The sequence below is a fragment of the Anabrus simplex genome, chromosome 1 (genome assembly GCF_040414725.1).
Source record: "Anabrus simplex isolate iqAnaSimp1 chromosome 1, ASM4041472v1, whole genome shotgun sequence".
In the NCBI taxonomy this organism is placed as follows: Eukaryota; Metazoa; Arthropoda; class Insecta; order Orthoptera; family Tettigoniidae; genus Anabrus; species Anabrus simplex.
In genome coordinates, this window is record NC_090265.1 from 1,798,117,357 (window position 1) to 1,798,129,982 (window position 12,626).

Consider the following 12,626-nt stretch of genomic DNA (forward strand, 5'->3'; position numbering starts at 1 on the left):
TTCTAGTTTTGAACTTTTGTATCTTACTGTAAATGTCAATGCTGTCATAGGTAAATTTTAATACTTCTTTAGTATTAGTCACCTCCTCTATCTGGACATTATCCTTGTAACCATCAATCTTTAAATACTGCTGACTGATACTTCTGCCTTTTGAAGATCTTCAGATACACAGTCTCCTTGTCCATTAATCATTCCTGGAATGTCCTTGGAACCTGTTTCTGCCTTAAAGTACCTATAAATACTCTTCCGTATTTCACAAAAGAATTTATGACCGCCCATTATGTTTGTCATTATATTATCCTTAGGTAATTTCTTTGCTGGATTCAATTTCCTAGTAAGTTCCATTAATTTCTCCTTACTTCCACAGCCATTTCTAACACTATTTCTTTCCAACCTGCACCTCCTCCTTAGTCTCTTTACTTCTCTGTTATACTATATTGGATCTTTACCATTCCTTACCACCTTTAAAGGTACAAACCTGTTTTCACATTCCTCAAAAATTGCTTTTAACCCATCCCAGAGTCTGTTTACATTTTTATTGACCATTTTCCAGCAATCATAGTTACTTTTTAAAACTCTCTCATACCTGTTTTATCAGCCATATGGTATTGCCTAATAGTCCTAATTTTAATACCTTCCTTTCTTTCACATTTATTTTTAAGTACGACAAAAACATCTTCGTGATCACTACAAGTTGAGCTTTAGTCGAATAAACTTTCCTAAACCCACTGCCTTCTGTCAAAAAAGTTAGTAATTTCATATTACTCGTGTGGAAATTGTAGCGGAAAACCTGGAGTAGGGATATTAATTCCGAAAAGTATTAAGCGTGAAGTGATGAAATGTGAATATATAAATGAAAGAATAATGATTCTAAGACTGAAAGATGATAACAAATGTGTGGTGTACATGCCAAGCAGTTAGCGCCCAGAAGAGGAGGTAGATGAGTGCTATGAGCAAATAAAGGAGGTAAGTGGGAGAGGAAAGAAGAGGGCATGTGTGGTGACTGGAACGCGGTTGTCGGAGAAGGTAGGATGACAAAACTGTTGGGAACTGTGGACTCAGAGTTAGAAATGACATATGTTAGCTGACTTCTGTAAAAGGGACAGCATCGCAATAGGCAATACATGGTTTGAAAACAGTAAAAGGAGAAGCACATGTAGAATTAACAACGAACGAAACCGAATGGACTATATACGGATTCAACAAAGATACAGGAATGATTTGAAAAGTGCTAAAAGTTATCCAGAAGCGGGCATCTATTCACATCACAACCCAGTGAGTTCAGCTGTGTGTGCACGAGGAGAGAGATGAACTGTTCAGAAAATTTGAAGAGAAGATGACAGAAGAGTTGTAGAAGAGGCGTGTTGAAAAGCTATAAACTCAGAATATGGTAGATTCAGAAATGAACTTCGAGAGATAGAAACATAAGTTCTGAAGAAATGCTGGACAAATGGAAGAAAGAAGAAAATCGAAAAATATTAACACTGAGGAAGGAAGTTTTTTTAAATTTCGTGTGGCTATTTCTAGCCGAGTGCAGCCCTTGTAAGGCAGACCCTCCGATGAGGGTGGGCACATCTGCCATTTGTAGGTAACTGCGTGTTATTGTGGTGGAGGATAGTGTTATGTGTGGTGTGTGAGTTGCAGGGATGTTGGAGACAGCACGAACACCCAAGCCCCGGGCCATTGGAATTAACCAATTAAGGTTAAAATCCCCGACCCGGCCGGGAATCGAACCCGGGACCCTCTGAACCGAAGGCCAGTACGCTGACCATTCGGCCAACGAGTCGGACGAGGAAGTAAGATGCAGGCTATAGGAAATTAAATAATGAATTAAGAAGAGACTGAACGTGTCACGGGAACTGGATCAGAAAAACCTGTAGGAAAATAGAATGGCTGGAAGGAGAAGGTAAAATTGACGTGATGTACAAAGAAGCCGGGCTCCTCACTTTCATGTATCTGACCTCCATTGGTCAACTCTTGTTGTTTTCCCACCCTGACGTGAGCTCGGCAGTTCACGTCCCTCGTGGTCGATACATTCTCTCTGATTAGTGTCATATAGTGCATGGTTGCCCTTCCTCTTATAAAACAATAATCACCAGCACCAGCGCAGTCTCGCTGCACTAAGATATTTGTGTGTTTCCTGTCTGTAAAGAATCTGTTAATAATGCCATTTTAATTCACGTCACACTAACTACTTTGCAAGTTTTCGGAGACGCCGAGGTGTCGGAATTTAGCTCCGCAGGAGTTGTTTTACGTGCCAGGAAATGTGCCGACACAAGGCTGAAGTATTTGAGCTCCTTCAAACACCACGGAGCCGACCCAGGATCGAACCAGCCAAGTTGGGGTCAGAAGATTAGCGTGCGAGCCACTGTGTCTTCAGTAGTGCAGCACACTGTGAACATGTGCCACGATATTTGTGCATTCTTTGTATTTTGTGCTCTCAAATCTCGTCTTTGTCGAATTTAAATGTTATGAATGATGTTTGCCTGGTCGAAACGAGAATGAATTACACCTAAATCCTCGATATAACGATAACGCCCTCTAAAAAAATCTCTGGTCCGCTCCGTATCCTTGTATCGAAATTTCATTGTATTACATAATTATTTAAAATGTGCTTATAATTGCTCTTTTATTGTGATAGACAATTATTATCTGTCCCAAGGGTTTATAAAATGCACAAATAGATTTTTTTTACAGGTTGCTTTACGTCACAGCGACACAGATAGGTCTCACGGAGACGATAAGATAGGAAAGGGCTACAAGCGGAAAGGAAACGACCGTGCCCAGCCCCAGCATTTGTTTGGTGTGAAAATGGGAATCCACGGAAAACCATCTTCAGGGCTGCGGACAGTGGAATTCGAACCCACTATCTCCCGGAAGTAACAAGTAGATTAATAACATATCTATTATACAAACAGACTGTGACGTGGCTTTGAACACGCATGCACTGGGGCTCCCAGGCCGAGGCGGTAAAGGCCTGCTGGGTTCATCCGGAAGGACGTGGGTTCGATTCACCACCAGGAAGGGAAAACAAATTAAGAAACGAGGTTTTCACTTCCGGAGGTGCAGATAGCTCTGAGGTTCACTGAGCGTACACCAAACATTACCACCACGTTATTTCCTGCGAGCAAAGTGCCGAGGTTATGGATAGCGCAAGCCTCCACCCTCCCAGGACTTGTTCAGACTGCGGATAACTGGCAACTGGCAAAAATGAGTGCAATTTGACTTGACAAAACAGTGACTGAATGAGTGGCTCTGTTTCTAGAAAAGAGAACTCAAAGAATTAGAGTAGGCGAAGCTTTATCTGACTCTGTAATAATTAAGAGGGGAATTCCTCAGGGTGGTATTATTGGACCTTTATGTTTTCTTATATATATCAATGATATGTGTAAAGAAGTGGAATCAGAGATAAGGCTTTTCGCAGATGATGTTATCTTGTACAGAGTAATAAATAAGTTACAAGATTGTGAGCAACTGTAACGTGACCTCGATAATATTGTGAGATGGGCAGTAGGCAATGGTATGTTGATAAGCGGGGTTAAAAGTCAGGTTGTGAGTTTCACAAATAGGAAAAGTCCTCTCAGTTTTAATTACTGTGTTGATGGGGTGAAAGCTCCTTTTGGGGATCATTGTAAGTATCTAGGTGTTAATATAAGAAAAGACCTTCATTGGGGTAATCACATAAATATGATTGTAAATAAAGGGTACAGATCTCTGCACATGGTTATGAGGGTGTTTAGGGGTTGTAGTAAGGATGTAAAGGAGAGAGCAAATAAGTCTCAGGTAAGACCCCAACTAGAGTATGGTTCCAGTGTATGGGACCCTCACCAGGATTACCTGATTCAAGAACTGGAAACAATCCAAAGAAAAGCAGGTCGATTTGTTCTGGGTGATTTCCGACAAAAGAGTAGCGTTACAAAAATGTTGCAAACTTTGGGCAGGGAAGACTTGGGAGAAAGAAGACGAGTTGCTCGACTAAGTGGTATGTTCCGAGCTGTCAGCGGAGAGATGGCGTGGGAGGACATCAGTAGACGAATAAGTTTGAGTGGTGCCTTTAAAGTAGGAAAGATCACAATATGAAGATAAAGTTGGAATTCAAGAGGACAAATTGCGGCAAATATTGGTTTTAGGAAGGGGAGTTAGGGATTGGAATAATTTATCAAGGGTGTTGATTACATTTCCAAATTCTTTGCAATCATTTAAGAAAAGGGTAGAAAAACAACAGATAGGGAATCTGCCACCTGGGCGACTGCGCTAAATGCAAATTAGTAGTGATTGATTGATTGATTGATTGATTGATTGATCGATTGATTGATTGATTGATATCCCCCTCGCATTCTACGCATTAAATAATATTTTCTCCTCCAGGTACGTAAATGTCCTTCGGGAAGGAAATTCAGTAACTCAGCATCTCTGAAAACGGTAAAAGTAATTTTAGTGGGCCTGCTCTCCGAGGTTGGTAGAGAAGAGGGAGGAATCCTGCACACGTAATAGGATACGACACTTGACTGTCTCATGTTTCGGAGGTTTGGAGATTGACCACGCTATTGACTCACCTGAGAAGGTATAGCTGAAAACAACAATAGGTTCCGCCAAGTGATCCAGGAGGCCAAGGTGGTCCCGTGGTGGGGAGAAGGAGGGCGGCGGGGCCATGAAGACGATCTCTTCTGGTACAGGCTCAGTCGGTGTGGGCACCATGCTGCAAGCTGCTACGTGCGGAATATGAGGTAGGTCTGTCACTCTATTATTATTATTATTATTATTATTATTATTATTATTATTATTATTATTATTATTATTATTATTATTATTATTATTATTATTATTATTCAGAGGAATGACAGTAGAATAGAAAAACAGTACAGAATGGTCGGAATTGAGGTCTGCATTTCGGGGGATGTTGAGTGCTCAGCTCGCAGTGAGCGTCGAACTGGCCCCAGTAGTCACGACGTTTGGAAATCAGTTGAAATAAGTTTGAAATGCAGTATAAACTCAAAAACAGGTTAGGTGATTAACTAATGTTTCAATCGTAACTGAATTTTTTAAAACCTTATTTGATGTTTGTTAATTAAGACGTTATTATGATAATAATTAAATGTCATAATTTCAATAAATCTCTTTAGTTGTTATTAAACCGGGTGAGTTGGCCGTGCGGTTAGGGGCGCGCAGCTGTGAACTTGCATCCGGGAGACAGTGGTTTCGAACCCCACTGTCGGCAGCCCTGTAGATGGTTTCCCGTGGTTTCCCATTTTCACACCAGGCAAATGCTGGGGCTGTACCTTAATTAAAGGCAAGGCCGTTTCCTTCCCACTCCTAGGCCTTTCCTATCCCATTGTCGCTATAAGACCTATCTGTGTCGGTGCGACGTAAAGCCAATTGAAAAAAGTTGATATTAAAATGTAAGTTTGATGCTAGTTAACATTAAGAAGGACGAGAGGAGAGCTCGACCCTTCGGTAATCCGCAGGGAATGTTTTGATCATGTGTAGGGTCAGTCTATCTAGTTCGGGGATTAAGTGCTTAGACCATATCACACTACCAAACGCTACAGGAACGTCTCGTTGTGAACACATATGTCCACATAGGAAGAAGAGCATCCGGCTGTAAAACAGGGTCTGGTCGATCGCAATCAGGAGGCCACCAGCGCGTGGGAAATCTACAGAGAGAGACACAACATTTATACTGTTTTCAATTTCACTCCAAATTATTCTCTGATGGGATGTAATGAGTTTGTTACCTTCCCCGACCTGTCTCAGCCGCATCTTGACTTGCAGCACAACTCTTTCAAGACAGTTATGAATTGTGAGAATGTAAGGTTCTGTTGGTGTATGCTAATTTTCAGTTGTATTAGAAGGCAGATACGTAATAACACTACCTGATGTACAGAAGAACGCAACAGGAAACTGCATCATTGCTCATTTCTGTTCTTAGCCACGTCTGTGACATCAGGCCTATCTCTCGTAGCTAACAGCGGAGCTGTAGAAAATTCAACGAGCGTTCGGGCCAAAGATTATTTTTCTTTCTTTCTTTCTTTCTTTCTTTCTTTCTTTCTTTCTTCCTTTCTTTCTTCGTTACGCCCATTCAAATGGCGCATTTGAACTTGTTCGCTGGCCTGATGGTTTCCGCCTTCTTATCCTCCCAAAATATCTTCATGAATGCACTGTGTTGCATCTTGCGTTCAGTGGACCACTTCCTAGTAGTTTTTTAAAGTTTCTCCACGAATTTGTGCCTGGCTACTGTTGAGCTAAAAGCTCCACGATCTTCTATCATGTCGTCTAGCCAGTTTATTTTGAACTTCTTTGAGATGTTTACTTTAAATAATCTTTTATTGAGTCTGTCGCTGTCTATTCCACAGATAAGTCCATAGAATTTCAGGCGTCTCTTGCGTACGGCATCAGTGGACCTGTTCTCCTCTTAACCCACATTCCATTTTCTGTCGCGGAACCATACCTTTTCCGGAGAATTTTCTTTTCTTGATTTTAAATTTTTATAATTTTAGAGTGACCTCCAAAGTATATGGTTTCTGAGTCGTACGAAGCTTCCGCAGCAAAACAACTGTGTTATAATGTCGTAATTTTGCGTTACGCGATATGACTCCCTTTGTTGTAGTAAATGCACGTTAGTCTGTACGCCTTATGAAGTTTAGTGGCTCTTTCTATCTTGGCCCTTCTGTCTAGTTCCGATGGTGGTATTATTATTACAGCTTCCTCTGCGGATCAGGGGAGAATGTCGGCCTCTGGATCCCAAGATGGCGGGTTCAAACCCGACAGAGGTAGCCTGATTTTTGAAGCGCGGAGGGACACTCCATATCATGCGATGTCGGATGTAAAAGATCTGTGATGTTTACCGGACAAAATTCATTAAACTTTAGCCATAGACACCTGAGAGAGATTCGCTCTACTTTCCCATCTCGTAGGCCTGGAGTAAAACGGAACAAGTGCGCAGGTGGCGTCAAATTTAAAAAATGCCTGTACAAGCCATGTGATTATTATTATTATTATTATTATTATTATTATTATTATTAATGCATATTACTAATGTAATGTGCCGTGTCATATAACAATATTAATGAACAGGATACCCAGTTGTACTTCCTCATAAAACTACCAGTAGCGGGCGAGTTGGCTGTGTGGTTAGAGGCGCGCGGCTGTGAGCTTCCATCCGGGAGATAATGGGTTCGAACGCCACTGTCGGCAGCCCTGAAGATGGTTTTCCGTGGTTTCCCATTTTCACACCAGGCAAATGCTGGGGCTGTACCTTAATGAAAGCCACGGTCGCTTCCATCCAATTCCTAGGCCTTTCCTATCCCGTCGTCGTCATAAGATCTATCTGTGTCGGTGCGACGTAAAGCCCCTAGCAAAAAAAGAACGAACAGCATCACGATAGAGTCCTTCAAATTAAAGGGTCAACATACTTGCAATAAGATATGTGCGTACTCCCCTTAGTCACACATGGGGTCGCCGTCGTCAACGTCCGATGAGAACCTCATAAAGATCACATGAATGGTGGTGAATGTAACTGCGTAAGAAAGGGGAACTGTGCCAACATTTGTCTGGGAGTGAAAAAGGGATACCATAGGAAAGCATTCTCGGAATAGCCCACGATGGGTTTCGAACCTACTCGCTTCCCGAATGCGAAACTTAGCTCCATAGCCTTAGCGCGTTAAGCCCCTCTTTTCGCTGCATTACGGTATTTCTTACTTACAGATTTATTGAATAATTGTATTACTTTAAGTCTCAATACACCTGTTTTGTTTCTAAGAACTTGGTTTTAATATGCATTGCACTATACCTGGATTATATATATATATATATATATATATATATATATATAATTCGCTGGGGCCATCAAGGACCACGTTAAGTCTTGTTGCATTTGACACTGAACTTGGCCTTTTTTAGAGCCCAAATTTCCCTCAATCTTTGTGAGTGGGCCTGCTTACGCTCCTCTGTCCAAGGGGCACCGTGTCTTCTCTTCGGTTGCTCGTCTCGGTTTAGCCCGTTCGTCAATATTTTCTTGCGGAAGAGATCTCTGTTAAGGGCGTCTTCAGCTGAGATATGTAGCATTTGCAGGTCTTCTTTGGTATTTCTAAACCAGGGAATTGTAGTTTTGGGGTTTGAATAAAAAAAGTGAAAGATTTCTTTAGTTAACTTTCTTCCATCCATTCTTTTCAGATGACCGTAAAATCGTGCCCGTCTTTTTCTGATTGTGTCGGTAATTTTCTCTATTTTGCTGTAGACTTCCTTGTTGGATCTCTTTTGATGGATTCCATTTCTGTACTTTGATCCCAAGATTCCTCTCACAATTTTGCGTTCTCTTTTCTCCAGTTCTTCAAGGAGTCCTTTGTTGGCATTTAGAGACAGGGTTTCGGCTGCATATAGAACTACTGGCTTCAGAACTGTTTCATAGTGACGTATCTTGGTGTTTTGGGAAAGGCATTTTTTGTTGTAGATTGTGCGGGATGTTTGGTAGGCTATTACCAGTTTGCGTACTCGCTCCTGAAGTGCTTCTTTGTCCAGTCCATTTTTCATGATGATCTCACCCAGGTATTTGAATTTGTCTACTCGGGTGATGTCCACGTATTTTGTATGGAGTTTTGGTGGAGCCTCTTTGATGTTAGTCATTACTTCTGTTTTCTCAAACGATATCTGCAAACCAGTTTGTTCGGCAATTTCCTTTAAAATTTCAACTTGAGCTCTAGCGGTTTCTATGTCGGTCGAGAGAACAACAATATCATCGGCAAATGCTAAGCAGTCTGTTGCGATCCCCTTGGATCTGGTTCCTATTCTCAATGGACTGTAGTTGGTTTCCTGTAATCTCACCCGCCAGGTTCTAATGATCTTTTCAAGAACACAGTTGAAGAGTATCGTGGATAACCCATCACCTTGTTGGACTCCTGTTTTGATGTCAAAGGAATGCGAGAGACATCCGTGGAACTTTACCTTGGATTTTGTATCGGTCAGGGTGGCTCTAATTAATGCCAGCAGTTTCAAATCAACTCCAAATTCAATTAAGATGTTTAGCAGGACTTCCCGGTCAATGGAGTCGTACGCTTTCTTAAAGTCCACAAAGACAGACACATACTGCTTGGACCTTAGTGTACAATATCTGATGATCGTTTTGAGATTTTGGATCTGTTCAGCTGTTGAGCGACCTTTTCTGAACCCTCCTTGGTATTCACCTATTTGATGTTCGACTTGTGCTTCCAAACGCTCCAGGATGGCAAGTGATAGAATTTTGTAAGTCACGGGTAGCAAAGATATCCCTCTGTAGTTGTTGATGTTCTTCATGCTGCCTTTTTGTGTAATGGATGGATCAAAGCTATTTTCCAATCTTCGGGTAGGGTCTCCTTGTTCCAAATTTCTTCTATTTGCTTTTGCAAGATATCAAGTGATTCCTCTGGGGCATATTTCCATAGTTCTGCTACTACTGAGTCTTCCCCCGGCGCTTTGTTATTTTTGAGACGGGCAATATGGCGCTTGATCTCATCTCTGTCGGGTGGTCTAGAATCTGGGTACCTGAGTAAGGGTTCCTTGGTCTCAATGGCGCTTTGCGGTTTAGAGCAATTAAGTAAATTCTTGAAGTAATCTGCCAGAATGCTGCAATTTTCTTCATTTGACGTCGCCAGTGTGCCGTCCTTTCGCTCAAAGCATAGAGATGGTGGTTTATAGCCATTGAGTTTGCGTTTGAAGGCTCTGTAGTACTCTCTGCTTCCATTCTTCCTAAAGTTTTGTTCTATCTTTTCAATGAGAGATTTTTCGTATTTACGTTTCTCAGTTCTGAACACCCTAGCTGCTTGGGCACGTTGGGTTTTGTAGGTTTCCCAATCATTTTCTGATTTCGTAGAGTAGTACTGCTTCCACGCATTGAGTCTTTCTTGGAGGACTGATTCGCAGGTACCATTCCACCAGGCATGCTTTTTGCTTCTCTTGATTTCTGCAACGTCTTTGGCGGCCTCAACAAGGAGACTTTTGGCGTTGTTAAAGTCACAGTCATTTGGTCTAGCCTTCTCCTGGAACTCCTCAACCCTTTGCCGAAGTTTAACATTGTCGAAGCGTGTGATCTGTTTGGTTGTCTTCCTTGTGTTTGCGGGAATTGGTTTGAATTTGATAAGAGACATATAATGATCTGAGGCCACATTGATGCCTTTCTTTACCTTGACATTCATAATCTCAGGGCTGTTTCTCCTGGAGATTGCAACATGATCAATTTGGAACTCTCCGAGAGCTTGAACGGGAGAACGCCAAGTCATTTGCTTTCTGGGTAGATGGCGAAAGTGGGTCGACATGACCTGCAGGTTGTGATTTTCGCAAATGGACACCAGTCTTTTGCCGTTGGGATTGGTTCTTTTGTGAGCAGGGTAATTTCCTATAACTTCCTTGTACTTCTGTTCACGACCTAGTTGGGCATTGAAGTCACCCAAAAGAAGCTTGACATGGTGTTTGGGGATTTTGTTCAATTTTTCATCCAGTAGGTCCCAGAAATTATCAACTTCGTCTGGATCAGACTTGTTCTTATCGTTTGTAGGAGGATGTGCGTTAACTAGGGCGTAGGTTTTGTTCGCGCATTTAATTGTGAGTATAGACAATCTGTCATTCACAGGTTCGAAATTTGCAACCGATTTAAGGATCTTGGTTCTAACAGCAAACGCGGTTCCAAGCATCACAGCTCCATTGAGGATTCCTCTTTGCGCTTTGCTCTTGAAAAATCGGTAGCCTTCGGATTCAAAAATCTCTTCATCTGGGTACCTTGTTTCCTGTAGGGCCATTATGGATATCTGATTTTCGTGAAGAGCGTTGGTAAAGGTTTTCAGCTTGCCAGTTTGTGTAAGTGAATTTATGTTGAAAGTTGCTAGAAAGGTTTTAGATTTTGGCCTGAGTTTTTGACTCTTCGGGGTACACCGAGACGCTCCGACTCGTCTCTTGCATGATGTCGAGTCTTCCCCAGAATCCGAACGAGACTCGTGCGCCGTGGTGTTCACGACGAGGGATTTATCCGAAGATTTACCCCCTGGGGTATGTTTCTTGAAATGTTGTGCCATCATGCTTTTTGACTTGACTTTGCTTTGGACGGGTACCCATCCTTTTACAACTAGGGTTGTTAGCCCTAGAGGTTGCCTCAAGATGTTTTCTGGCTTCTGGTCATTTACCAGTCTTCGGCGTAACCCTGGCAAGGGACCAGTTTTTTTTTCACGGTGGTATTTTATTTCCCTACTACCCTCTGACTCTGCTGGCGCAGAGCCAGCGAGCTTCCCCAATTCCAATGGGACGCGCCCGATGGAGGCAACTGGTAAATCCCCACACGGGTTATTATTATTATAACTGATACTGACATTTCTTGACAACGTAGACCTCCAGTTAGACTAATACTATTTTACTGTATACTGCACAGTATTTGTAACAGATCCTCTAACTTACTGCCAACGGACAGGATAAGTTCCGTATCACATCAAGTATTTATTCTTCACCTACCTAATCACTTCAACACTTCCCTAAGGCCTAATGTAAGAAAGGAATTTGAAGTGAAGTTTCCACGGTGTGTGGAGTTATTTAGTTCTTCTTCCGGGTTGAGCCGTCTTCTTCATTGATTGATGACCTCAGATCGAGTTCAGTCGTCTTCAGAAACAAAACTGTGATGTGTTCGAAACGCGGACAAAATGTACAGAAAACAACAACACTGTTCAACCCGGGAGTAGTTTGGACTTTCACGGAACTAGTCAAACATCCTCTCGCCCGCCATTTGATTGGGAGATCATTAACAGTGTTGCCGAAGGTAGGATTCGAATCCAACATCTTTCCATTACAAGGTCACAGGTATTCGACTCGAGCCGCGCACCCAACTCTTCTCGCTAAGAGGATCCATCCCTCGCTCATAGCCAGCACGCAGGACAGTTTCCATGTGAGCGCCGGCGTGAACCAGATAGCTTTTTAATTCCCCTAAGCTGCATCTCATAATAGCGGTCTTGTTGAGGGTTCTCACCACAAGCATATCTGAACCGTGACCTAGAAAACCAAGGGTACTCATTATCCAAGGCGAAAGAGCTGAAAATGTTGCCGACGTCAGTTCACTGACACATGGACAGCTGCCATCTTACGTCACTTAATGTAAACTCATAGCCAAAATAATGAAAACCCATCGTAATAATAATAATTCAAACCTATACGATACTGACCAACAATAGCCATCACGTGGTACGTAAAAACACTCCACTTCCGCATCCTTCACGTGTCTCAACTAGTTACAATTTTTTTGGCCTGTTTCCAGTCATTCGACCGGGTCAGCAATGGAATGAATGAAGCCCCCATCCAACGGCGAGGATAGGAATTGTGTCGGCTGCCGACGCCTGTCGCACTCCTCTGGGGCAATGATTAATGACTGACAGTTGAAATGATATTGGAGAGTGTTTTTCGAATGAAAGATGACAGCGAAAACCACACTATCCGGAGAAAAACCTGTTCCGCCTCCGCTTTGTTCAGCACAAATCTCACATGGAGTGACCTGGATTTGAACCACGGCAGCCATTGATGAGAAGCTTATCCCAGCTATTTGTTGAGCTACCCAGAATAGGTTTTGGTCGGATGTCGTTTCCGACGCACGTATCAACCCAGTATCGACAGAGATTCGAACG

General features: G+C 42.4%; 1 protein-coding gene across 2 annotated transcripts in view; it reads left to right on the top strand.

Annotated features, from left to right (window-relative positions):
- LOC136858780 (peroxidase) overlaps positions 1–12,626 on the top strand; it is a 316,626-nt gene that overhangs the window by 160,130 nt on the left and 143,870 nt on the right. The window contains exon 1 of one of the 2 annotated variants that reach the window (XM_068225696.1): positions 4,473–4,727. The exons of the other annotated variant lie outside the window; for it this stretch is intronic. Coding sequence (XP_068081797.1) covers positions 4,723–4,727 — 5 coding nt within the window. The 5' untranslated portion in view covers positions 4,473–4,722. Of the gene's footprint in view, positions 1–4,472; positions 4,728–12,626 lie in introns of those variants that run through there. 2 annotated transcript variants of the gene reach the window in all.